The sequence below is a fragment of the Fundulus heteroclitus genome, unplaced genomic scaffold, assembly GCF_011125445.2.
Source record: "Fundulus heteroclitus isolate FHET01 unplaced genomic scaffold, MU-UCD_Fhet_4.1 scaffold_227, whole genome shotgun sequence".
In the NCBI taxonomy this organism is placed as follows: domain Eukaryota; kingdom Metazoa; phylum Chordata; class Actinopteri; order Cyprinodontiformes; family Fundulidae; genus Fundulus; species Fundulus heteroclitus.
In genome coordinates, this window is record NW_023396639.1 from 19,607 (window position 1) to 46,588 (window position 26,982).

Sequence of the window (26,982 nt, forward strand, 5' to 3'; positions counted from 1 at the left end):
ATAAAAAATATAAACAATACAAATAATGTTTCTACAGCTGTATATGCAAGATTGATATGGCACAGCTTCTTTGCTGTCTTTATATTAGATCTTTTGCCTCAGCCATGGCAGGAGCGAGGAGAACACATTAACATCTTAAAAGATTTTTAACCACAGTGAAATTATTTTTATAGGCTTGATTTTGGGGCTGATTCCATGCTTGCTTAGGGGCGTAAGCTTCAGACCTTTGCACAGTTCAAGCTTCCCTTCATCGGCTACCGATGCCGAGGGAAATTGCTACCTCGCCTGGGGTTTTTCTGTCATTCTGACCCTAAAAAAACTTTTCCTGAAACACTCGTGAGCGGAGCTGTGCGGCGCTAAGACGAGCTGATGGAACCGGGCCTTAAGAGTGATCCACTCCATAGTGTAAAGGTGTACAACATATGTAAATAGAATGACTTCCAGAATATAATTTTGTTGAGAATTTTACCGGCAGCATTTGAAAATGGAATATTTTAGTTAAAACATTACATTCCTTTGTACTGATTGTGCTTTTTTCTAAGTATCTTCAAAATTAAACCACATTAGAGCATGTAGTGGACTTTTGGTGTTACAGTAACAACAAAATTCTAAACAAACACTTCTGTATATTTGTCAAAGACATGACCCACACGGCGTTGCTTGTTAAATTGTGTTTTTATGTTCCACAGCTTGTACAGGAGGGAAAGGTTCCTCTGAAGAGCGCTCGTTTATTCTTAGATCTCAGCGATAAAGTGAGGAAGGTGTTAGAGTCCTACTTCCAATTGGACACATCTCTGTACTTCTCCTACTCCCACCTGGTGTGTCGCTCTGCCATCCATGGTAAGCTAAGCCCTGAGGGAGTAAACATGTTGTCTGTCTGTTAGAGATTCAAGCATGTATGAATGAGATTCTAAAGTTAGATAATTAGTTTTAGCTTAAAACAGAAATGCAAATGTAAGTAATTTTGGGGTTTACTGTGTTATTTTTACTTCTTACATATACAGTTAAGAGATTCAGCTGGAATCCAAGAATGTTCATGTTAATGAAATTACAAATAACCTCATTAAATTGTATTTAAATTGTAATTAAATAGTAATGTCACCAACTTGCCCCATTAATCTGTTAGGACGGGATTTAATGGAAAAATTTGGCATTGCAGTTTTCCCAACGCAGGATGGAGTGGCCCCTCCCTGGGCTGCCACCTTACTGTGGTGGAGGGGTTTGAGTGTCCCAATGATCCTAGGAGCTATGCTGTCAGGGGCTTTAAGCCCCTAGTAGGGTCACCCAAGGCAGACAGGTCCTAGGTGAGAGACCAGACAAAGCGCAGCCCAAAAAGCCCCTTATGATGAGTACAATTATTGGATCTCGTGTTCCCTCGCCCGGTCGCGGGTCACCGGGGCCCCACTCTGGAGCCAGGCCTGGAGGTGGGGCACGTTGGCGAGCATCTGGTGGCCGGGCCACCAACGGGTTCTGACTGTTGTTTGCGCTTATGCGCCAAACAGCAGTTCAGATTACCTACCCTTTTTGGAGTCCTTGGAAGGGGTACTGGAGAGTGCCCCTCCTGGGGACTCCCTCGTTCTTCTGGGGGACTTCAACGCTCACGTGGGCAATGACAGTGGGACCTGGAGGGGCGTGGTTGGGAGGAATGGCCCACCTGATCTGAACTTGAGTGGTGTTTTGTTGTTGGTCTTCTGTGCTCGTCATGGATTGTCCATCACAAACACCATGTTCAAGCATAAGGGTGTCCATATGTGCTCTTGGCACCAGGACACCCTCGGTCGCAGTTCAATGATCGACTTTGTTGTCGTTTCATCTGATCTGCGACCGCATGTCTTGGACACTCGGGTGAAGAGAGGGGCGGAGCTCTCCACCGACCACTACCTGGTGGTTAGTTGGCTCCGATGGCGGGGGAGGAAGCCGGTCCGACCGGGCGGGCCCAAACGTACTGTGAGGGTTTGCTGGGAACGTCTGGCAGAGTCCACTGTGAGACGGAGCTTTAACTCCCACCTCCGGGAAAACTTTAAACACGTCCCGAGGGAGGCGGGGGAAATTGAGTCTGAATGGACCATGTTCCGCGCCTCTATTGTTGAGGCGGCTAGTCGGAGCTGTGGCCGCAAGGTTGTCGGTGCATGTCGCGGCGGCAACCCTCGAACCCGCTGGTGGACACCAGCGGTGAGGGAAGCTGTCAAGCTGAAGAAGTCCTACCGGGCTTTTTTGGCCTGTGGGACTCCGGAAGCAGCTGATGTGTACTGGCGGTCGAAGTGGCGGGCGGCTTGGCTGGTCGCCGAGGCAAAAGCTCTGGTGTGGGAAGAGTTCGGAGAGGCCATGGAGAAAGACTTCCGTACGGCTTCGAAGCGATTCTGGTCCACTATCCGGCGTCTCAGGAGGGAGCAGTGCAGCACCAACACTGTTTACAGTGGGGGTGGTGTGCTGCTGACCTCGACTCGGGACGTCGTGTTTCTGTGGGCAGAATACTTCGAAGACCTCCTTAATCCCACCAACACGTCTTCCATTGCGGAAGCAGAGCCTGAGGACTCTGGGTCGGGTTCTCCCATCTCTGGTGCTGAGGTAGCCGAGGTTGTTAAAAAGCTCCTCAGTGGCAAGGCCCCGGGGGTGGATGAGATTCGCCCTAAGTACCTTAAGGCTCTGGATGTTGTGGGGCTGTGTTGGTTAACGCGGCTCTGCAGCATTGCGTGGACATCGGGGGCAGTTCCCCTGGATTGGCAGACTGGGGTGGTTGTCCCCCTATTTAAAAAGGGGGACTGGAGGGTGTGTTCCAACTACAGAGGAATCACACTCTTAAGCCTCCCTGGTAAGGTCTATTCAGGGGTTCTGGAAAGGAGGGTCCGTCGGATAGTTGAATCTCGGATTAAGGAAGAGCAGTGTGGTTTTCGTCCTGGCCGTGGAACACTGGACCAGCTCTATACCTTCAGCAGGATTCTGGAGGGGGCATGGGAGTTTGCCCAACCAGTCTACATGTGCTTTGTGGATCTGGAGAAGGCATTCGACCGTGTCCCCCGTGGGATCCTGTGGGGGGTACTCTGGGAGTATGGAGTACCGGACCCTTTAATAAGGGCTGTCAGGTCTCTGTACGACCGGTGTCAGAGTCTGGTCCGCATTGCCGGCAGTAAGTCGGACTCGTTTCCGGTGAGAGTTGGACTCCGCCAAGGTTGCCCTCTGTCACCGATTCTGTTCATAACTTTTATGGACAGAATTTCTAGGCGCGGCCAAGGTGTTGAGGGGATCCGTTTTGGTGGCCTTAGGATTGCGTCTCTGCTATTCGCGGATGATGTGGTCCTATTGGCTTCATCAGGGCATGATCTACAGCTCTCACTGGAGCAGTTCGCAGCCGAGTGCGAAGTGGCCGGGATGAAAATCATTGCCTCCAAATCCGAGACCATGGTCTTGAACCGGAAAAGGGTAGAGTGCCTTCTCCGGGTTGGGGAGGATGTGCTGCCCCTAGTGGAGGAGTTCAAGTATCTTGGGGTCTTGTTCACGAATGAGGGGAAGATGGAGCGGGAGATCGACAGGCGGATTTGTGCAGCGTCTGCTGTGAAGCGGGCGCTGTACCGATCCGTTGTGGTGAAGAGAGAGCTGAGCCAAAAGGCGAAGCTCTCGATTTACCGGTCGATCTACGTTCCTACCCTCATTTATGGTCACGAGCTTTGGGTCGTGACCGAAAGAACGAGATCCCGGATACAAGCGGCTGAAATGAGTTTTCTCCGTAGTGTGTCTGGGCTCTCCCTTAGAGATAGGGTGAGGAGCTCAGTCATCCGGGGAGGACTCAGAGTAGAGCCACTGCTCCTCCACGTCGAGAGGAGCCAGCTGAGGTGGCTCGGGCATCTGGTCAGGATGCCTCCTGGACGACTCCCCTGTGAGGTGTTCCGAGCATGTCCCACCGGGAGGAGGCCCAGGGGAAGACCCAGGACACGCTGGAGGGACTATGTCTCCCGGCTGGCCTGGGAACGCCTTGGGATTCCTCCGGAGGAGCTGGCCCAAGTGGCCGGGGAGAGGGACGTCTGGGCCTCCCTACTGAAGCTGCTACCCCCGCGACCCGACCCCGGATAAGCGGAAGAAGACGGACGGACCGACAGACTCATTAAATTGTTTGAAATGAACTATAGATATTTAAGTACACAAATACAACAAGACATGGAGAGACGGAATGTTATTTTGCTGGATTTACAATCTAGAATTTAAACTATCAAGATCAAATTTGTTGCCTAGAATCCTATACTTTATTTCAGTCTTTGCCAGTGCCGATACCAAGTAATCAATTCATAGAGTGGGACAATATTTGGAATGGGTCACTTTATTTTAGATCTGTGTGTGTATATATATATATATATATATATATATATATATATATATATATATATATATATATATATATATATATATATATATATATATACACACAGATCGAGCCTCACTTGTCATCATGGAAAAAAAGAAAATGTATAATAATGATAACATAATATAAATTGTGATTCACTGTCATTTGTAATAAAAGTTCTTTGTTTTAATCTAATTTCCTAATTTTTTTTATCATATTCTCTTTAAAATCACAGACTTTTCGCTATCCACGCTATCCACGTAAATCCTTGGTTTATTCTTTCTTATGTGAGAATGTTGCATATACTGTATATAATTATGTTGTTTGTATATCTGGAGTGTATAACGAAAATAATTTCCCTCTGGGATTATTAAAGTATTTCTGATTCTGAACCTAGAATTTAATTCTCAACACTTCAAATACCTAAAAATGAGAGCGGGTTGGCATTGTCCAATTTAGAAGGTTATTTCTATGCAGCACAGTTCAAGCCTATAATTGATTGGTGTGATTCTGACTACACGACAAAGTGGAAACAAATAGAAATGGTTAACGTAGATAATGTACAAACTATGATTACAAATAAGATGTGTAAGAAAAGGGAAAATAAACTAGACTCTATTACTAAATTCACATTGAAGGTGTGGTTTAAAATTGTAAGAAAATGTAAGTTAGAGAAAGAAATTAAACTATAGCTGGTTGGCCTATGAAACAAATTTTAAGCCAGGTAATATGAATTCTAAATGTAAGTAATAGGCAATCAAAGGCTTAAACATTCTAAATAAACTTCTCAAGAAAAGCCAAATTGCAAGTTTCCATACTATGCAGAGTGAGTTTGATAAAAAACAAAAAAAAAAATCAAGATTTCTACATGCATCTTTATTTACGGGACTACAATTTAAAAGAGATAAGGCTAGACCTCCCAGGTGAAATTAATGCAATTACACAAATACTAAGTGATGCATGTAAAAGCAAAAGTAGTAAAGTGTTATCAAAACTGTATTGATAGTTAATAGGAAAACCTCCATGCTGTATATCAGGGACAAATGGGTGAAGACACTACAACAGGACATAAGTAATGACATGTGGTACAGTATTTATAATTCTTAATTAACCACTACTAGCTCTAGGAATTGGAAAACTTACTGTTGGAAAAATGTAGTCAAATGTTTTTATTATTCCAGATAAAAAAAAAAAATGGCATCGCTGTCCTTGCACCAACCCTGCTGTGTGGAGAGCAGGATGTGGGTCATGCACTATCTTATGGCAGTGTCACAACTTGTCCCAACTTTGGGAAGGTGTTGGGGATGAAATTGAGAAGTACAGCATGGCAAGAACAATACTGACATTGTATTTTGGTTATATAATGGGAGCAGGGATTCAGCAAAAAAGATATTTACCTATTTAAAATTTTGTTGGCAGCAGCAAAAAAAGCCATCACATGCAAATGGTACAAACAAGAACCCCCTACAGTTAAGAACTGGATGGATATTGTCGAAGAAATTCACAGCATGGAAAGACTTACTTTTATTGGACTGCAACAAGCACAATATGAAGATTTTTGGTTAAAAATGGACAATGTATATTAATGGTAACTGACCACCTCTTCTGTGAACATTGTTTTTTTTTTTTGTTAAAATGTGTATCTTTAAAAACAATAAGATACAAGTGGAAAAAAAATAATTTTCCTGACAAAGATCTTATGTTCAGAGAAGCCAGTTTAAATCACTTTGTGGCTGATATTGTCTGTATAGCTGGTTGAGGTAGACATTGTATAACTTTTAAGTTTGATTCTTTACTACCGGTTACCACTGGGGCCCAAAGTATATCACAGAGAAGTGATTTGAAGGTTGTAAGCACAAACCTTGTCAGCTTTCTTGACATGTGGAGGAGACAATTTGTAGGGGGGTTAGTGCAAGGAGCTGGACCGGGATGGGGGGATGTATGGAAATGATGCAGGATTTATATGGGGAGTTAGTTCTGCTCCAATTTTAAAGAGGTTTTCCATGTTACTAGTAAATTCTAGGAAATGTACTTCCGGGTTGGGTGGAGCAGCTCAAAGAGGACCACTGAGAGACACCTTTATATGTAGATCTTCAGCTTTATTTAGCAGATGAATCAGATCCTTCTTCAATATTTCTGACTTAGCAAGATCATTCATTCCTCCAATGTGAATGAAGAGGTTCTTCATAGTTTGATGTAATGCTGTGTTGTACTCCTTGAGATCTCAGACACCATATGACAAAAAAGCAAAATTGGAAGAAATCTTCAACAAAGGTTAATTTTCATTGCACTGTAGTTGCTAAAAACTCCATATGATTTTGTCTGCCTTGTACATTATAGTTCTGAGTTTATGTGAAAGTGGGGTTGTTAACTTATTTTGTGGTGCTGCTCATTTAGAAAAGCAGGAGAACCGGAAGGACCTAAGCCATCCTGTTCATGTGGACAACTGTGTGCTGGTTTCTGAGCTCAAAGAGTGTAAAAAAGAACCTCCTGCATACACTCACAGAGACTACAGGTGAGGTGAAAACACCCTGTTAAGGCCTTTGTTTGTTTCTGATCCCTAACATTGGAGTTTGATTTCTGCAGTGCCATCCTGTATCTAAATGATGACTTTGAGGGAGGAGAGTTCATTTTTACTGAGCTGGATGCCAAAACAGTTACCGTAAGTAATATTTTTTACAGTCTTTGCAGAGTTGGGCAAAAAGGTGTTCTTTAAAGAAAGCCATAAGTCCTTCTACACACCATGGTTTGATAGCTGTTGGAAGAGTTAATACATCACTGCTTAAAGATGAAGAATTTGTCAAATATTTTAAAGAATCGTGGGCATCATATATGGAGTACAGTGACCTATCAGGGACATTGGCATCTATCCTTTTGCAGGCAGGGAAAGCGATTATGAGCAGGAAAATCGTTTCATTCTTACCACATAAAAAGAAAATGGAAAACAGACTCAAGAATTAGGAGAAACTATCAAGTTTTTAGAAGCCTCCCAGGAAAGGAACAGCTGGGTAAAATATGTAAAGCAAAATTAGAATAAATTAATTTATTGAAAAAGAAAATGTGTACAAAGGCTTAGATTTAAAATCTTTGAACATGGCAGTAAATCAGGAACCTAGTCAGCTAAAAATAAAGAAAGAAAAAAACAACTATTTGTGCGGACACAGACTGATCATACAGTACATGATCCTGAGATTATTAACAGCACTTTTCAGGATTTCTACAAAGCTTTATACGCATCACAGATGCAGACCCCATGTCCGATGAGTCTCATGTACTGCCGCTCTCTTTCTTTGGCTAAATAATGCATCCATTCTCAAGAGAAGGTTTGCGGTTCAGAGCTGTGTCTTAAGCGCACAAATGCACTGTGTGCCCAAATCTTTCTTCACCTTCCTTATCTTCAGTTAACATCAGCTGGAAACTAGGAATGCTCTCGATCCCTAGATGCTATTATTTCCGCTGAACTATCCTGATACAGAATCTGAAGCTACTCTAAGCATTGTGGTGAACATGTACAGTCATGGCCAAAAGTATTGAGAATGATTCAAATGTTAATATTTACAAAGTCTACTGCTTCAGTTTTTATAACGGCAATTTGCATATACTCCAGAATGTTATAAAGAGTGATCAATGTAACAGCAATTAATTGCAAAGTCAATATTTGCCTAGAAAATGAACTTTATCCCCCAAAACACATTTCAACGTCATTGCAGCCCTGCCTTAAAAGGACAAGCTAACATCGTTTCAGTGATTGCTCCATTAACACAGATGTGGGTGGTGATGAGGACAGGGCTGGAGATCAATCTGTCATGATTAAGTAAGAATGACACCACTGGACACTTTAAAAAGAGGCTGGTGCTTGGCATCATTGTTTCTCTTCTGTGAACCATGGTTATCTCTAAAGAAACATGTGCAGTCATCATTGCACTGCACAAAAATAGCCTAACAGGAAAGAGAATCGCAGCTAGAAAGATTGAACCTCAGTCAACAATCTATCACATCATCAAGAACTTCAAGGAGAGAGGTTCCATTGTTGCCAAAAAGGCTCCAGGGCGCCCAAGAAAGATCAGCAAGCGCCAGGACCGTCTCTTAAAAGTGTTTCAGCTGCGGGATCGGGCTACCAGCAGTGCAGAGCTTGCTCAGGAATGGCAGCAGGCAGGTGTGAGTGCATCTGCACGCACTGTGAGGCGAGACTCTTGGAGCAAGGCCTGGTCTCAAGGAGGGCAGCAAAGAAGCCACTTCTCTCCAGGAAAAACATCAGGGACAGACTGATATTCTGCAAAAGGTACAGGGAGTGGACTGCTGAGGACTGGGGTAAAGTCATTTTCTCTGATGAATCCCCTTTCCGATTGTTTGGGACATCTGGAAAACAGCTTGTTCGGAGAAGACGATGTGAGCACTACCACCAGTCTTGTCTCATGCCACCTGTAAAGCATCCAGCAACCATTTGTGTGTGGGGTTGCTTCTCAGCCAAGGGAGTCGGCTCTCTCACAGTCTTACCTAAAAACACAGCCATGAATAAAGAATGGTACCAAAATGTCCTCCGAGAGCAACATCTCCCAACCGTCCAAGAGCAGTTTGGTGATGAACTATGCCTTTTCCAGCATGATGGAGCACCTTGCCATAAAGCAAAGGTGATATCTAACTGGCTCAGGGAACAAAACATAGAGATTTTGGGTCCATGGCCTGGAAACTCCCCTGGTCTTAATCCCATTGAAAACTTGTGGTCAATCATCAAGAGACGGGTGGAAAAACGAAAACCTAGGAATTCTGACAAAATGCAAGCATTGATTGTGCAAGAATGGACTGCCATCAGTCAGGATTTGGTCCAGAAGTTGATTGAGAGCAAGCCAGGGAGAATTGCAGAGGTCCTGAAGAAGAGAGCAAATATTGACTTGCTGCATTAACTCATTCTGTCATTAAAAGCTTTTGTTACTCATAATGATTGCAATTGTATTTCTGCACGTATGTATGACAACATCTTACATACACATATGAAAACCAGAGGGCAGCAGATCATGTGAAAATATAATATTTGTGTCGTTCTCAATACTTTTGGCCATGACTGTACTCCCACAGCGGAGCAGTTATCGCTCCCCTGCCGTGAGTCCAAGGTTTTCTAAATCGTCTTTGATTAATGTCAATTGGAAACAATACTCTCTGTTCGGTGATGTTAATATTAACACTGATTTCAGGAGAAATCAGTGTCAATGTTAATATATAGAATCAGAAGCTGCTTCAGCGTTCTGTTCAAAATTTTTCCTGCAACGGAGCACTGCACAGCGGAGTTTTGCACAGCGGAGGAGAGCCAGACCTTCTGTCCAGGGCAGTACTATAGAGCGGGAGTGCGTCTCCTGTCAGCATACTTGCGGTTTTTATCACCTGTGTGATGAAGTGCAGAGATGGTCTTAGACCAGATGTTCTTACAGCAGCAGATATGATGACAGACTGAAGTGACAGAGATATTCTTCTCTTCGGACGGGAATAGTGGAGGTCGATAGCCCAGAGAGACCTCGAAGGGAGACAGACCAGTGGCTGAGGAAACAAGTGAATTATGGGCATACTTAAGAATCCCTGTGTCAGGCATTCAGTCTGACCATTAGACTGAAGATGATAACCAGAAGTTGGTGAAACTTCAGGGTTAAGTGAGGTTATTTCACGAGTATGAGCCATCTGCTTGAGACCAGAGAACCAGTAGTGCCACTGGAGGGGAGGTGGACTGATGCACAGATGTTTTCAGCAGGAGCATTGACACCTGTTCGAGTTGCTACTGTGTGTGTTAACCCGTTGATCCAGTAGAGCTCGGACAGTTGCTTCATTGGATTGAAGTTGTTGTTGATCTGAAAGGGCTCTCCTGAGCAGGTCTGCTGGATCAGCTTGGCCAGAGTGTTCTGCCGTGGTTTTTGCCAATGATCTAACCAACATGCAGAATACACACAGGATATTAACACAGTTTTTAAAGGTTTATTGAGGCAAATCATGCAAGTTGTCAGGAATCCGGAAATAGGAGCTCGGACCGGGGGCTCTAGAGAGGAATGGACAGTTAGGGACTGGATGAAGAGGAATATTGCAGAGAAGAATGATTAAAGCTTTCTGGGGTGGAGGTGGAGATTCCCCAGGAAGGAATGGACGGGGGTCTGTTCCAGGAGGCAGGTGAGTCTTCAAATGGATCTGGATCTTGAGAAGGTTAGCACGGTGGAGGGTGTGCAGGGCATGATCGCAAGAGGACTGAAAAAGCCTAGGGGCTGCCAGCTGGGACTTGTGAACCAGGGAGTCTTCTGGAAGATTTGCAGGTGGGCTCGGGTTGGAATGTGTGATTGTGATTACATGCAAGGCAAGTTTATTTATATAGCACTTTTTGGTAACAAACCCATTCAAAGAGCTGGACATGAACGGAAAGACATTACATAGGAATAGAACATAAAAGCAAACATTAACGAACTCCAACACTAAACTTCATTAGTTTCACTGTAACAAGCTTCAACACTAACATTCAAAGCTTAATTGTTTCTCTTCATACTCCAAGAAGCTCAAAGCATACTCAAAGCTTAACTGTGTCATGGTTTTTAGGTGTTTGGCCCACATGCAGGGCACACTCAGGAGACCAAAGATACGGGCGTAAAATGTTTATTGAACAACCAGGTGAACAATGGCGAAGGGAGTCGACGGGAACTTTTGGAGGCATGGGAACAAGGACACAACTGTGATAGCAGAAAACGAGAGGCTACCACAGGGACAACAACCTAGAGAGAACTACGAGGCGAAAGGCTTACCGCGGGTACATCTGGAATCCGCCAGAGGGGAGGAGGTGAGGGGATTCTGCAGTGCGGACAGTCGGAGGCGGCACGTCAGGGCTGTGGCGGAGAAGGTGGCGGCAAGGCAGGGAGACTAAGCGATGGCGGGTGAGCAGGGTCCAACGAGCGAGGCTCAGGGAAGCGTAGTCGGCTGGCTGCCAGCTTGAGGTCACAAGATTCTGCCTGGAGCACAAGGGACACAGGTTAAGACAAAGGAGCATGGGACGGAGGCCGACTGACTCATTACTACATAGGTTAACACTCTGGCAGTGTAGTGCTGACAGCCGTCCGCTTTTATGCTTACCACGAGGGCCGTGTAATATAGAACACCTGCGGAGCTGCGCCTCCCCACTCATCAGCAGCCACCTGTAAGAAGAGGGTGAGGAAGGCGGCAGCACCCTGACCAGGCTTGATTGATGTCTTAATGCCAAACAGAGCTCGACAGATTTTACTTTCACAGGAGGACCAATCAGCTTTCGCCATAGTGCTCCGCTTGATTTATGCATGTAAATAGTTTTATTGTGATTCCTGCGGGGATAATTTCAAATTATGTGGACACTACAATGGGAAAGTAGGACAGTAAATGAACAAGAAGAGGAAAAAAAGAAAGAGAAGAGGTGAAAGAAAGAAGAGATAAAAGGGAAAAAATTATAAAACGTCTTCCGTCTGCTTCATCACCTGGAAAGAGAGATGTAAAAAGAACAGCACAACCAACGGACATAGTGTAACAGATGCAATAGAGTAACACCTTGATACCATTGCTAAATCATATGTATTATTATTTAAATTGACATGTATAATGTGATACCTGAGAAAAGAAAGTAAAAAAAAATTACGGGCTTTCTGTATAGAAGTGAACACTTAGTACCTGGAACCCAGCACCTGTGGGTGTTTGTGAGAGTGCACTTGTGTATGTGAAATTTATCCAGAAGAAAAATGCTCAATAGTGGTTGTGAAGAACCAAAGCACCGCCTTCCCCAAGCACCGAGGCACGCCCAGGGGACCCATAACCCCAGACCCCCAAAGGGGTCCCCAAAGCAGGGCGCCCAAGAGGGCCAACACAGGAAATCTGCCCCCCCCCCCCCTCCAAGGAAAGAGGAGAGATTACCCCAAGGAAATCCCCCAGCCACCGCAATGCCAAAGCCCCCAGGAGCCGCGAGGGCGAGCCCGGGGGTTATGGGCTCCGCACCTAGCGGAGACTTGAGATGTTCTTGGGAGAGGGAGCGGTTCGGACCCGAACCTGGCAAAAAAAAAAAAAAATAAATCTCATTCACACCATCCCACCCTAGTGCCCCACTCACCACACACAGACTTTCAAAAAAAAAAAAAGGGACGACGCTGTACACACATTTTCACATAATACTCACACCCAACAATCCCAAGTGGGGGGCATCACAATTGTTGAAGTCGTCATGCTTCCCCGGGTTCGTTAATTCATTGTGCAGGACTTTATAATAATAACTCAGCCATGGACGCAGAATTCCATTTCACCTGTGCAAAAGGGAGAGATGAGACACCTGCCGACTGCGGGCAACAACTCTCGTCTCTCTCCCGCTCAGGTTGGTTTTTATTAAAGTTAGAACATAGATTATACAAAGTCACACAATGAATGACGCACACATCCTATCGCTATCTTACTCCCTAATAACTATCTTCCCTCATTATTTTCTCCAGCTGCATGTGAACCGGAGTTTCTGTTCTTTTCCACTGCCTCGGACTGGCCTTGAAAGTTCTCCTGATACTCATACACAGAACCTATTCACATTCTCTTCATCTGATAAACACACAGGCCTCAAAGCAAATATATTGCACAATAAAAGCATGTTATACCTACATAAATGTGTACTAAAAAATGAATCAAAGTTAATACATTCCACACAATCCAACTATCCGACTGCCAGTTCCCGACCACCGATCCCGCACCCGGACCAGACGCCCCCTCCCCAAGGTCCTACATGTGTGGCAGCGTGATGGAGCAGGCAGAGGGAGGAGTCCGGGGATGGGGAGAAAAGAACTGGGGAGCCTACAGCAGTCCCAGGGACCCAGCCATATATGTGTGTTAAGTTATTTGATGTTGATCAAATAACTTTCGGTCTGTTTGGTATTGTTCACTGAATATTAGCTCAATCAGCTGATATTAGGTCAATAGTTGAAGAGATGATTCGAGCACTACCATTCTTCTAACAGCACACTGCACACATATAGAATAAATGAGTGACAACTTCTTTTTAAGTACAATAAATTAACAGAAGCAAATGCACATCCAGGGAACACCATCATAGAATCTTCTTTATCTGAATTCACTATATGTCAATCAACAAATCCTCTCTACTTGGCTAGTGAAACTTAACCAAAAACTACTAAGCAAAATTGAGAAAGGAAGGAACTATGTACTCGTAAAAGATCAAAAGCAATAGTTGAAAACAATCATCATTAGGTGATTCAGTGACTGACACTGCAGATCTAAGAGAACCGAAGTTCATCTTAAAGAATATGGAATGAGGTTAAATTATCTTAACCCATTTAGGACAACCTTTGGTATGTGTTCACCTGATTTTTAGTAATGTAATTATTTCTCCTGGAAGTAATTAAGACTTAAATTGGTAACTTAGGTACCTATAGAGTGCTGTAGCTGATGATCGGTCATGTTGCCATTAGCTTGATGGGTTAATCTTAAAGTTACACAAATCACCCAAGTAATGCTGTAGTAACGCTCCTAGCACTATCGGACGATGGCAGAGCGAAATTAAAACCATAGTTATATTTACTAGGGTCAGCAGCAGGTCATTAATGGAGGCTATTAGTGGCTAATACTAGCAGACATTCGCTGCTCACTTTAAAATACTTTTAGCCTATGTTTTGTAATGTCATTTTGTAATTTCACTGATGGGGCACTGACGTCAGTGTCCCATTGGTTTGTCATAAGTCGTAAAACACAACCATAACACCGAAGCATAACATTGTTTTAAAGGTCTCTAAAGGGTAGCTTAGTCAAAATACAGTTAAACACAGTAATTTCAGCTCATTCTGCCAAACGTCTATCTCGGTGTCTATTCGGTTGACTTTGGGCAATCCGGTTGGAAGAAGTTGGAGCCGGCGGGGAGGGAGCAAGTGACTAGCTCAGGGGGAAAGCCCTCGTTTTGAAACCAGTCCTGGGCGAGCTTTACATGACTCTCTGGTGGGCTGTGATCGGCCTGTGGAGCATGGGGATCTGAAGGGTTTCCTTAGGCTTCCTGTGAGGGCCTCTGCACAGTTTGCAACGGGAGCAACTTTCAGATCAGCCTTTCTCCTGCAAAAGCTGAGGAAAGATTATAAACAGCCTATTTTGTGGGAATCGGCTGCTTAGGTTTCGATGTTGAAGAAGAAAGGCTATACTTAGCTAGGTCCAGCTTTCACATGGTTGTGGGTCTATCCAGTGTAGACGTTCTCTTCACGAGCGTCCAAAGAAAAGAGTGTTCCTCTTTGATGCTACTGATGAACAGTGGGCAAAAGAGAATGATTCTTCTCGTAGCTAGGCTTTATACAGTGGGCACCCTACTGTGTCATTGGTTCATCTTTATGTATTCCCTCTCACCAGCAAGTTCAGCAGCCTCAACTGGCCTGCGATTCTGTGCAAGTATCCAGTTCATCCAGTTTGCTATTCTGCTCACACAGCATCTGAGTCTGATTGTTGAAGCATGGCATATCTACTCACCTCCGGGCAGCCTTACAATGGCCAGAAAAAGCTGGCAACTTTTCAAAATTTCTCAATACACCCTGTAACCAGCAGCACCGTAAGGGAGGGGGGGAAGCATCTGCCTCCATCAAGAGCAGGAGAGAGCCTTCATGCTTGTGTTTCTGTGCTTGCCTTTTTGTGAGGTTGAGTTTTGTGCTGCCCTCTCTCTCAAGGCCATCCCCCTAGGGGCTTTTGCACTGTAGCTGCTGGGATTTTTTTATGGGGCTCTCCTTTGGTTTCCTCTGGGAGAGGGGATGCAGTTATCCCTGTGATGGTCCTTCTTGGGCTCTTGTGCTCTCGGGGGCCTTTCGGACATCTGGGGTTTTGATCTCCCTGGCGTTTGCCTCGGCGTCCTGGGTCTTTGGCTCCTCACAACCACTATTAAAGTCTAACTCTTGGACTGAAAAAAAATCCTGAAAACCGTTGAATAACTTCCAGAACAAGGTAAACTTTGAATATTCAGGTGTCAAAAGTGTTCAAATTAAGTTTAAATATGAAATATTGCGCATTTTATACACCGATTTTGGTATTCCCGAATTTGGTGCTATCTTCGTTTACGATCGGCCATTTCCGACGTGTAACGTCAGTTCAAGAACACAGAGAATGCGCGCAGCGAACTTGCATAGAAACACACAGGCGTTTAGGTTGTACAACCGGTACGGCGAACAAGGATATATGGATGTTTTCCAATATCTTCTTTCACACACCAAATCTGCTGATCCACGTCTACTTTGAGCAAGCGCTTTTTAAAAAAATCGCCGAACTAAGTCCACAATAATATGCCTTCTAGTGTCGCTTATAGACCAGGGGTCCGTTCTTCGTACGTTGCTTAAAACATCCAAGATCAAATGAGACATCCAAGATGATTTCATCCGGCTAATCATGATCCGGCTAACTGGGTTGTTCAAACACACCTGTTGTTTATGATTACTATGGCTGGATTGAGTTATCTGAGACAACTGCGCGTTCATGCGTTTGTTTAAAAGGGGAAATGTATCGATAGTAGAAACAATGATCAGCAGCGCTGCTATTGGCTGTTGAGCATGGCCAAAGAACGCCCACAGTTTTTCTCCCAGCAGAACAAGAGCTTTTAAAAGAAGGTTATGCCGAATTTGAGTCAATTAAAACGACAGTGAACACCTCAAAGTCTGCTAAAACCAGGAGAGAGGGCTGGCAAACACCAGCAGACAAATTAAATTGTAAATACTGTCCATGATAGATGTTTCTATCACTTTCTACTTTCTACTTTTCTTCCAGTCCGGCGCATGCGCGCCGGACTGGAAGGAAACTGACGAGTTCTCGGCGTATTTTTCTTCTTTAGATAACGTATCACAAGATCGTTTTAAGAGTAAGCTGATGGTTGATGGTATCATATTGCCAGATTTATACAGCAAAAGCCTGAAGGGACGGAGCGAGTCTGTGAAATGCTGGCCAAGGGTGTCGCCGTACGGCGACATAGTAGTAGTATAGCTGCCTTATAAACACGGCAGGCAATACACATGAGAGAGCATGGAAGCATGAAACCACTGGACGGCTACAATTCTTTTATATCGGGACAACCCTGCGACCCCATGAGGGATTAAGCGGGTCAGAAAATGGATGGATGGACGTTCAGACATGTTTGTTTAACATCAGAAAGCGGAGACACAGTGGACACACAGCGCTTCAGCAGAGAGGACGACCGCCCGGTAGGTTTAAACAAACATTGTTCACTAAGGATTATTTCTGTGTTTTTTTCCTATTAATCCTTTTCACAGACTCATGCCACAGGGTTTGCATACATTGTACATGTACGTATATAAAAAAATCGCCGTAGTTAGTGGCTGTAGTGCAGACCGCGGTGAAGTTGGCTTTACATTGGTCATTCAAGCTCCGCGGGATCTAGCTCACGGTTGATCCGGTTGAAGCACTCCGATTTCGGCCAGCGTCTCTCAGCTGCTCCCTTCTCCCATACGCGGTGGGACCGTCAACAAATCTGATTAGATTTTTGTTTCTCAAGAGTGCTCCGCTGACTCCGCGGAGCTTGAATGTCCAATGTCAAACCAACTTCACCGCGGTCTAGAGCAGGCCAGAAAGTAGCGCTACATACTTGGCCGGTGGATCAAAAGGTCCGAAAGAAATGGGATAAATTCATAAAAGAAACTCGAAAGGACTGGATTGCCGGCAGTCACAAAAGTGTTTTATGCAATTCACACTTCACGAGCGAGGATTTTGAGGAGTACTTACAATGGAGCATGGGCTCTATGTCTTGGGCAGCGTTAGATATAGTCTCCTCAGGTTCACCTTGTTCAAACTCCGTTTCTTCGTATATATATTCGGTATCCGAGTCGCCGATGCTTGAGGTGCAGTTTGTAGATGTATCAGACATTTTTTTAATAATTTTTTTGTATGTAGAGTAAGAGTTATTAATTAAATTTAATAAATCGGTAGCGAAAGTCATAGTGTTTGGAGCCGGATGCACGGTACTAGTTCTGTTTGTGACGTCACATTCCGAAATAGCCCGATTGAAGAATGTTCGGGCTTTTTCGCTTATACCGTCCGTCCGTCCGTCCGTCTTCTTACGCTTATCCGGGGTCGGGTCGCGGGGGTAGCAGCTTCAGTAGGGAGGCCCAGACGTCCCTCTCCCTGGCCACTTGGGCCAGCTCCTCAGGAGGAATCCCAAGGCGTTCCCAGGCCAGCCGGGAGACATAGTCCCTCCAGCGTGTCCTGGGTCTTCCCCTGTGCCTCCTCCCGGTGGGACGTGCCCGGAACACCTCACCAGGGAGGCGTCCAGGAGGCATCCTGACCAGATGCCCGAGCCACCTCAACTGGCTCCTCTCGACGTGGAGGAGCAGCGGCTCTACTCTGAGTCCTCCCCGGATGACTAAGCTCCTCACCCTCTAAGGGAGAGCCCAGACACACTACGGAGAAAACTCATTTCAGCCGCTTGTATCCGGGATCTCGTTCTTTCGGTCACGACCCAAAGCTCGTGACCATAGATGAGGGTAGGAACGTAGATCTACCGGTAAATCGAGAGCTTCGCCTTTTGGCTCAGCTCTCTCTTCACCACAATGGATCGGTACAGCGCCCGCTTCACAGCAGACGCTGCACCAATCCGCCTGTCGATCTCCCGCTCCATCTTCCCCTCATTCGTGAACAAGACCCCAAGATACTTGAACTCCTCCCCCAGGGGCAGCACATCCTCCCCAACCCGGAGAAGGCACTCTACCCTTTTCCGGTTCAAGACCATGGTCTCAGATTTGGAGGCACTGATTTTCATCCCGGTTGCTTTGCACTCGGCTGCGAACCGCTCCAGTGAGAGCTGTAGATCACGCCCTGATAAAGCCAATAGTACCATGTCATCCGCGAATAGCAGAGACGCAATCCTAAGGCCACCAAAACAGATCCCTTCAACACCTTGGCTGCGCCTAGAAATTCTGTCCATAAAAGTTATGAACAGAATCGGTGACAAGGGGCAACCTTGGCGGAGTCCAACTCTCAACGGAAACGAGTCCGACTTACAGCCGGCAATGCGGACCAGACTCTGACACCGGTCGTACAGAGACTTGACAGCCCTTATTAAAGGGTCCGGTACTCCATACTCCCGGAGTACCCCCCACAGGATCCCTCGGGGGACACGGTCGAATGCCTTCTCCAGATCCATAAAGCACATGTAGACTGGTTGGGCAAACTCCCATGCCCCCTCCAGAATCCTGCTGAGGGTATAGAGCTGGTCCACGGTCAGGACGAAAACCACACTGCTCTTCCTGAATCCGAGATTCGACTATCCGACGGACCCTCCTTTCCAGAACCCCTGAATAGACCTTACCAGGGAGGCTTAAGAGTGTGATTCCTCTGTAGTTGGAACACATCCTCCGGTCCCCCTTTTTAAATAGGGGAACCACCACCCCAGTCTGCCAATCCAGGGGAACTGCCCCCGATGTCCACGCTTTTTTTTCGCTTATACAGCAAGTTTTATCGAAATTACTTCCAAACGGCGCACATAATTCAAATATAATATACATTTCTTTACTCTGGTGACTATTTGAATGCATCTGGCAAAAAATACCTTCAGTCCAAGAGTTAGACTTTAAGCATTTCTATTGTGGACAAACCTTACATTACATGCGCACATATACAAGCACACTCTCAAACACCCACAAGTGCTTGGATCCAGGTGTTTATAGATACACTTCTGCTCTGCTATTATGCACTGTTTTAAGTTACTTAAAACAGATAAACAACTCTTGAATATCAGCCCAAACAGCTCATATCAGGACAATTGTTCAAAGGAATAATTTGAGTAGACAACTGCTCCTCAAGTTCAAGAATTTAACAGAAATAAAATTAACATCCAGAGAACACCACTATACAATTATGTTTATCTGAATTAACACTATATTTCAATCAACAAATCCTCTACTAGGGTTAGGGTGAAGCTTCACTAAACTACTAAACCAAATTAAGATAAAATAATCCAAGGAACTATGTACACAAAAAAGAAACAAAAAGACAAATAAAGTAAGTTGAAACCAATCATCAGAATGATTCAGTGAATTCTGGTTCACTGCAGACCATCTTAAAAAGAATCTAAGAATGTGCAATGAGGTTAAATTATCTTAACTCATTTGGAACAACATTTGATATGTTTCAGTACATTCACAATGCAAATTCTGAGTTAAACAAAAAATTTTAAAGAATTACTTGCTCATTCAAATCCGTTACTCTATGCTTGATGCTTGATTTTATTAATGCAATTATTCCTCCAGAAAGCTAGGTAGCACTGTAGAGATCGGTCGCTTGATGGTTTAATCCTAAAGTTATACACAACACCATTTAATTGACATTAATGTTCCATATTAATTCTGTAATAACCCTCATAGCATTATCAAATGTTTTCATGTAAGGCAGCCCGTGCCCGGATTGCGCATTAGCAACAATAAACCAAGTAAGTTAATTCAAAATAAAAGTTTAGTTTGGCCTTTTGTTAGAAACAGGGGAGTGTTTTCCAACTACTCTGTCCTCTGGCAGAAATGGATAGCTCTCCCTGTCAGGAGTGAGCGGTGTAAGGTGACCAGATTTGATTTCGCTAATGAAAACCGGGGACGTCTCTGATTTTTGTTAAGTGCAGAATCTCTGCCTGGGGGTAGGTTTGTTTTGTCTGAACTGCAACGCCGACAGGACAGGGAAGGTGCATTCGGCAAAGCTCTTCTATGTCGGGACAGCAGCAGGACCGGGTAAGTACCTGTTGTTGCGCTAAACTTCTTTACTCCATCTTGATACACTGAAATCGGGGACATTTCCAGGGACAGGTTTTGCTGGGGATAGGTCATCCAAAACGGGGAATGTCCCCGGAAATTGGGGACGTCTGGTCACCCTACCCGAGGGACGGAGTGATATTACACACTTGGGAAGAATATGTAATGCGCCTTATAATCCGGTGCGCCTAATTTATGGACAAAGACACAGATAGACAAGTTCATTCCCGTTGCGCCTTATAATCCGGTGCGTTAGCTTTGGCTCCCTCTAAATACATCTTGTGTTGTGAGAGCCATGTCTTGAATGGAGGCACAGTGTCTGTTTTCCACAACCTTAAAGCAGCACCGTGTACATTCTGACTCAAGATTAACTTGATTTGAGATGAGATAAAATATTTTTCAGGTCAATATACAGCACTTGCCGCATATGGATTCTCAGTGCAGGCTGCCCTTTTCAGAAACTTGCCTATGTAACTTGAGAGGTGCAGATCCAGCTCTGAATAGGTCATGTGAACTAGAGCACCAATTTATGGCAGTCTGAGCTCACCTTAAACACGAGAGCTAACCTTAAATGCTTCTACTTCTCTCATCCTCAAGTCAGTTTATCATGGCCATGGTTATTGTGAAATACAGTAAATATAGTTCACAAACCTGCATGTCACCTCTTTGTTGAAGTTCCTGCAGCCTTTCATAATCAATGGCGTACCGCGCACGTGACGTCACCATCTCAAGAGCAACGCCCCTTGCCGCTTTGGTAGGACAAACGGGTAGAGAGCGCCCGTAGCCACCAGCCATTACACGCGCAACAGAAACAGCGATATGGCCGACTTTGCAGCCGTTAAAGTTTCGCAAGACGATGTCCCAGGTGCACGGTTTACTGGTCGAACTGTCAAAGAACACACCAACCTTCAGCTCAAACAATGGCTTGAGTGTCGAGGGCTTAAAAAGACCGGAAAACGGGCCGAGTTGAATGAACGGTAAGTCGTTGTTGTTTTTTTCCTGCTCGGCGTTCATTGCGTTATCGGCCGTTTTTTTTTTCTGTTTGTAATCACCGTCCAGGAATCGGTATATGTTGCCAATAGGTAGCTACAAAACAACTGTTTACATCTCAGAATCTTTCCCTTAAGAAATTCATGGAGAATTGTTTGTTTAATGTTTGTCTTATTTGAAATGTTTTTGAGTAGGCTATCATGGTAGCAGGCGCTTCATTATTAACTTGTCGGCCTCCTATCATGCAGTTGAAATGATGACAAAACAAACAATCATGGTCAACTTAGGGACCTAAGCCAATATCGCGAGACAGGATAGACACGCAGACATGACAAAAGTGTAACAAAGGATGGCTCGTTTCGTCGTGAGCTGTTCGACGTATGATCAGATTTAAGCTTCAATAGAACACCAAAAAACTCTTACCTGTTCACTACTTGATGTTGCTGGAATTGGGTCAGGATGTTCTTCGGTTGGGCCCTTTCCTCCAACAAAATGCTTGCTACATATGTACGTGAATTTGGTAACTTTTTCCGGGTTGAACTGTTGTGTAGGCCGACCGCACCAGTGTACCCAGCGCACACATTTCTCCTTGGTAGTCTTGAATTTCGGGAAATTAATAAAGAAAACATCCTTCATATGCGATCGATCAGTGTACTTCGAGTCGCTGTTGCACGTACCATAGCAACAATGTTTAAAAACCATGGTCTTAGACTTGTAAAAAGCAATCGTTTTACCGTGTAAAACCAAGGGTAACGCACAGCTCTTTTGCAGCGAAACAGCGGAGGACACAGCAAGCTTGCCCTACCGCGTACCACGTGATATGACGTCTCGTGACGTCACGTTCTAAAAATAGCTCGCTCGCGGTACGCCATAGACTGAGCCTGTTGTCTGCCTCGTTATTGTCTTCCACAGCTCCTGAATCTCCCCCTCCCTCTCCACCTAGCTCTGCCTAGTCCTTGTCCTCTCTGTTGAGAGGGAGAGGAGTTTCAGTATCTTAGGGTCTTGTTCATGTGTTGGGGGAGAATGGAGCAAGAGATTGGCAAACTGGCCGCTGCATAATGCGTACGCTGTACCAATCTGTTGTGGTCAAAAGAGAACCGAGCCAAAAGGCTCTTGCTCTACGTTCCTACCCTTATACCTATGGTCATGAAATTAGGGTCACCGAAAGGATAAGATCTCACATACAAACAGGTCTAATGATCATAATCAGGTAGTAAGAAAGAGACTGAGCATAAATTGTATCCACTGGGAAGTTCCAAGGTGAAAAGCATTGCTGGCCAAAAAGAACACTAATGCCTATTTGATGTATCCCTAAACAAATATTTTGATTGTCCCCTACACTTTGAGAAAATATGTGGACTGAGACAAATGTGGATCTTTTTGGAAGACATGTATCCCCTTACATCTGGAGTAAACCTAACAAAGCATTTATTAACATAATTTATCTTCTACAGCTCTCTGGAACCAATGTTCACAAAGTATTGACTGAGGGACACACTATCCAAAGTTTAGATTTGTAGAAAGGCTTGAAACATGTACTTTGCCTTACTTTTCATTGTAATGTGCAACTTGTGATGTTTGACATGCATTCTTTTTGAAGAAAAGTGATAAATTGCAAGGCACTGTCCCCATGTAAAAAAGTGTTTCACAGCATAAGAGACTGTTAACAAAATGCTACATTTGTGACATCTGCAGGCTGAGGTGCATCCCCGCTGTGGTCGTGTTGTTGGGTTTGGAGCAGGAAAAGAAAACCCTCATGGTGTCCGAGCCATCACTAAAGGTCAGAGATGTGCTATGGCACTGTGGTTCACCTTGGATCCCACTCATGAAGAAAAGGTAATGCTTTGTTGAATCATCTGACCTTGTTCAATACGAACAAAAGAAATAAAACTGAAGCTTAATTATTTTTGGATTGTGTTGAAGTACCCTCAATTTTATTTTTTACCCTAATAGGAAAGAATACAGGCTCTGGATATGCTGACCATGTTTTCTACACGAGTAGATTCAGAATTCAGTCATAAAAAAACAAGGGACTCTTTTGAGTCTGGGCCAGCTCCTTTACATGCTGATGTGGTGTCAACAGATAAACAGGAAGAGATCCTGGATATACTTTCTGACACAAATGCTGGAAAATCTACTGATCAGCTAAAAGGCATGGCAAAGAAAATAGGGACCACCAAATCACCCGGTAAGGCCAAAGCTCCACCCAAGCCAAAAACCGAAGGTGGAGAACAAACCAAGGAAACGCCTGCTACTAAAGATGCAACAGTGAAGCAGAAAGTGAAGCAGGATGACAGAAAAGGTGCAATTCCTGCTGTTAACAAAACAATAAGAGATGTCTCTAAGAAAAACTCAACATCAGCGTCAGACTTTGATGGTGGAAAAGATGAGCTGTGATATGTGTGCATGTTTGATATCTGTGTGGTATCTAAAATTTGTACTTATTTTTTACAAGGTCCTCTCTGTCAGTGGATAGAGAACAAGAAGTGGTGTGCTACAAAATTTGCATTTGCTTTCAACTTTACTTGGTGTCTGTTAAATAATTGACCTATTTGCGGTCGTCCCAGGTTGTTTTATCTGGTAATGTGGTGTTTCTATTGTAGACTTCTGTAGTAATAAAAAGACTCTTCAAACCGTAACTGTATTTTTACCATATTTAATCTAAAAGGCAGAGGGATGTTTACAGCTTCAGTACTGGGTTCTCATAACAACAGCGCAACCGGTACCTGAGAACCCAGTTTGTTCTCTCACACAGACATTAAATAGGAAACATTGCGTCCACCCATTCAGGGGAGTGTAACAGTATATCAGTCTTCTGTTCATCACATTGATGGCGAAGATCAAGCTGTAATGCAGATGTGTCGTTGCTAACACATTTTTCCCTAAGCAGTCATTCTGTCCAATCCAAGTATGTCAGACTCTGTACCCCCAGAGTCTGTTTATCTGTCATTTTCATGGCAACCAATTTTGCAGTCCAGTCTCTGTAATCTCATTATCTCTTACATGTCTTTCTATTTCAAATATTAAGCAAGTAAAGTGCCTCTAAGAAACTGTGATGGTCTGTGTCTGATAGTGAAGACCTCCACCGGCACCTGAAATAAAATCATGTCAACAGGAATACAATACTCTGCTGTCTGATTTATATGTACAATAAGTATACGAACATTTACTCCTACGGCCCATGAGACATCAATGGACAAAATAAACTGTAAACATAGTCCTGCTGATGTATATGCAGTATGAAATTGGTGGACTACCACGCTAAGAGTTTCCTCCTTTGTAGCTGGTGATCCCAAGTTTAAAACTCTGTAATTTTAGTTATTTCCTTTTTGCTGTGATAGTTGTATATTGATTTATAAGCCAATTTAAAAACCTTACAGCTAAATTTTGTCACAAAACAGTCACTGGGATCCAAAAAAAGGTTAAAAAATAAAAGAACTGGACTTCTGTTCTGAAGCTGAAGACGTTTCGCTTCCCATCAAGGAAGCTTTATCAATTCTATAGGCCCGTTTACACTACACTTTTTTAACCGAGCCGAGACCAGTCCGAGCTCGGTAACCGAGATAACTCTTGTGTATAAAGGCCCGTTTACACTACACTTTTTTAACCGAGCCGAGACCAGTCCGAGCTCGGTAACCGAGATAACTCTTGTGTGTAAACGGTCAGCAGACTGAACCGGACCGCGCTAAACATAACCGGACCGTGCTAACTGCAGACCAGTTCCTGAGCAGGTCTCGGCCTGTTTTTTTTTCCTGGCCCGGTTATCTGATAAAGAGCGCATAAGCAGACCGCGTCATTCCCTTACAGTCATACAGCTTCCTTACCATGCCACACGGTTTCCAGAGATGATTCTGCTTAGCAGCGCAATGAACCTCAGCGTCTGTCATTGTTTCCGGCGTCTGTAAATCCTTATTAGACGTTCGTTTGTCTCATCCACTTCCCAAAAAGCCAACTTTCTCAAGCAAATTCACCAATGGTTGCCTTCTTCCCCTGACTCTGCGCAAACACCGAAATATCACAATATCAAGCATAACTTCCTGAATGTTACGGGCGCCGCCGTTTTGTTTTGCTGCTTCCGCCTTCAATCTCAGAGAGCTGTAGTACCGCAGATCGCCACTAGGAGGCGAGGAGCAACCAAGGAACCAAGATAAGCTTGGTGTGTAAACGGGTCGGCTTGTCTTGGGTAACTGATCCAAGCTCAGACTGGTCTCGGCTTGGCTCGGTTAAAGAAGTGTAGTGTAAACGGGCCTAAAATGTATGGAGTAGTATGGAGTTCCAAGATTAATAGACCTGCTGGCAGGCCTTTTTAGATCTTAGATTCACATCAGGGTTTCCGCGGGGCATTAAAAGTCATTAAGTCATTAAATGAAATTTTTTAAAATTAAGGCCTTTATTAGCATTAAAAGTCATTAAATGTGATCATTGGTGGCATTATTTTTTTTCTAAAAAAAATACAGCCATAAAAACAGTTTCGTCAGATATATTATCAGATATAACTGATTCCGCGTGTTTGTGCGGAACTGCTTCCGGTTTATCGTAAAGCCGTTATGTTCGGAAAAGAAGCTCGAGGCGGAGAAAGATTTGGGAAAATGCAAATTTCAACAAAAGTGGATGGAAAACGAGGAATTCGGGACATGGCTGCAGTCTGTCAACGGTAAGGATGAGGAAGGATTTTGCCGTGTTTTAAAAAAAAAAAAAAAAAAGCTGTACAAAGGGTGTCAATGCTTCACGGTCTCACATGAAGTCGGACAGTCTAGTCCAGGGTGTACGCGGGTATGCGGCGTATACCCGTTTATTTTCCAGTCAGCATTGCGTATACCCACTTCTAGAGCGATATTTGTGTCTTTTGTTTGAGCGCGCAGTGAGACAGGTATTCAGCGTTTAAACATCACGCGCGCGCTCAACTCTGATAAACTCTTCTCAATCCACTATGCTCGCTCGTGCTCGGTTTTTTATTTGCCGTGACCTGCTACTTCCACGGTCAATACCAGCTGTGCGCTCGCTCGGCTATTTTTCTCATAGACACAATATATAATGTCTGTGGTTTCTCCGGTCGCTCGACTCTGTGCACTGGCGACTTCAAAAACTGTCCACCTCACCAGCCAATCACAGACAGGGTTCTTTCCATCCAATCAGAGTAGGGCCTGCAAATACTACATTCAGATGGATTAAATGAAAATGCTGCAGCTTTTGGCAGAAATTACTAAACATAATGGTGGGATTGAAGAAAAAAAACAACAACCAATAAACAGTTTTAATATTTTTGCCTAAAATATTTAGTTTAAAATAATTCCTTGAGTTACTAAGTGAGGTTAAAAAAAATCTTTTTGTCTCTTTTCTTTCCAGCTTCTGGGTGATGATGCAAAAGTTTCTTGTGATCATAATCATCATCATTGTCATCATTATTTAAAGAGCACTTTATCAGGAGGTAAAACAAAATAACATCTAATAAAATGACTTGGCTAAAGACTCAACAGTTTAAAACAACAACAATAATAATAGTGAGCTGTTCAAATCCTTAAAAACAAACAGAAGTTATTTAAACTGAACTCTAAGATAAACAGGCAACCAGTGAAGGGAGGCCAGGATCGGGTAATATGCTTTATTTTATGTTTTTGCATTAAAAGGTGTGCAGCAGCATTTGAACCAGCTGCAGACATTTGAGTGAGGACTGACCGATTCAGAGGTAAAGAGAATTAAACTAATCCAGCCATGATGAAATGAAGGCTTGGAGTAGTGTTTCCATGTTTTTGCCTTGAAAGAATAGGTTTTACCTTTGCTTTGTTCCTTGCATGATAAAAGTGATTTAACTGAGGTCCCTTTTTGACTGTCAAGTTTAAAATCACCGCCCATTTTAAAATCGAGGGGCTAAACATTCATTGTCAGGGTGTCTAAATCAACAGGATCAACAGT

At 44.0% G+C, this 26,982-nt stretch overlaps 1 protein-coding gene across 1 annotated transcript; it reads left to right on the forward strand.

Annotated features, from left to right (window-relative positions):
* The first annotated feature begins 626 nt into the window (after positions 1 to 626).
* LOC105922687 (prolyl 3-hydroxylase 1) lies at positions 627 to 23,708 on the forward strand. Its single transcript, XM_012858617.3, has 5 exons — positions 627 to 840; positions 6,734 to 6,851; positions 6,923 to 6,998; positions 22,765 to 22,905; positions 23,023 to 23,708. Exons 1-5 carry the CDS (start codon positions 642 to 644, stop codon positions 23,464 to 23,466), a joined length of 978 nt encoding a protein of 325 aa, XP_012714071.3. The 5' UTR covers positions 627 to 641; the 3' UTR covers positions 23,467 to 23,708.
* The last annotated feature ends 3,274 nt before the right edge of the window (positions 23,709 to 26,982 follow it).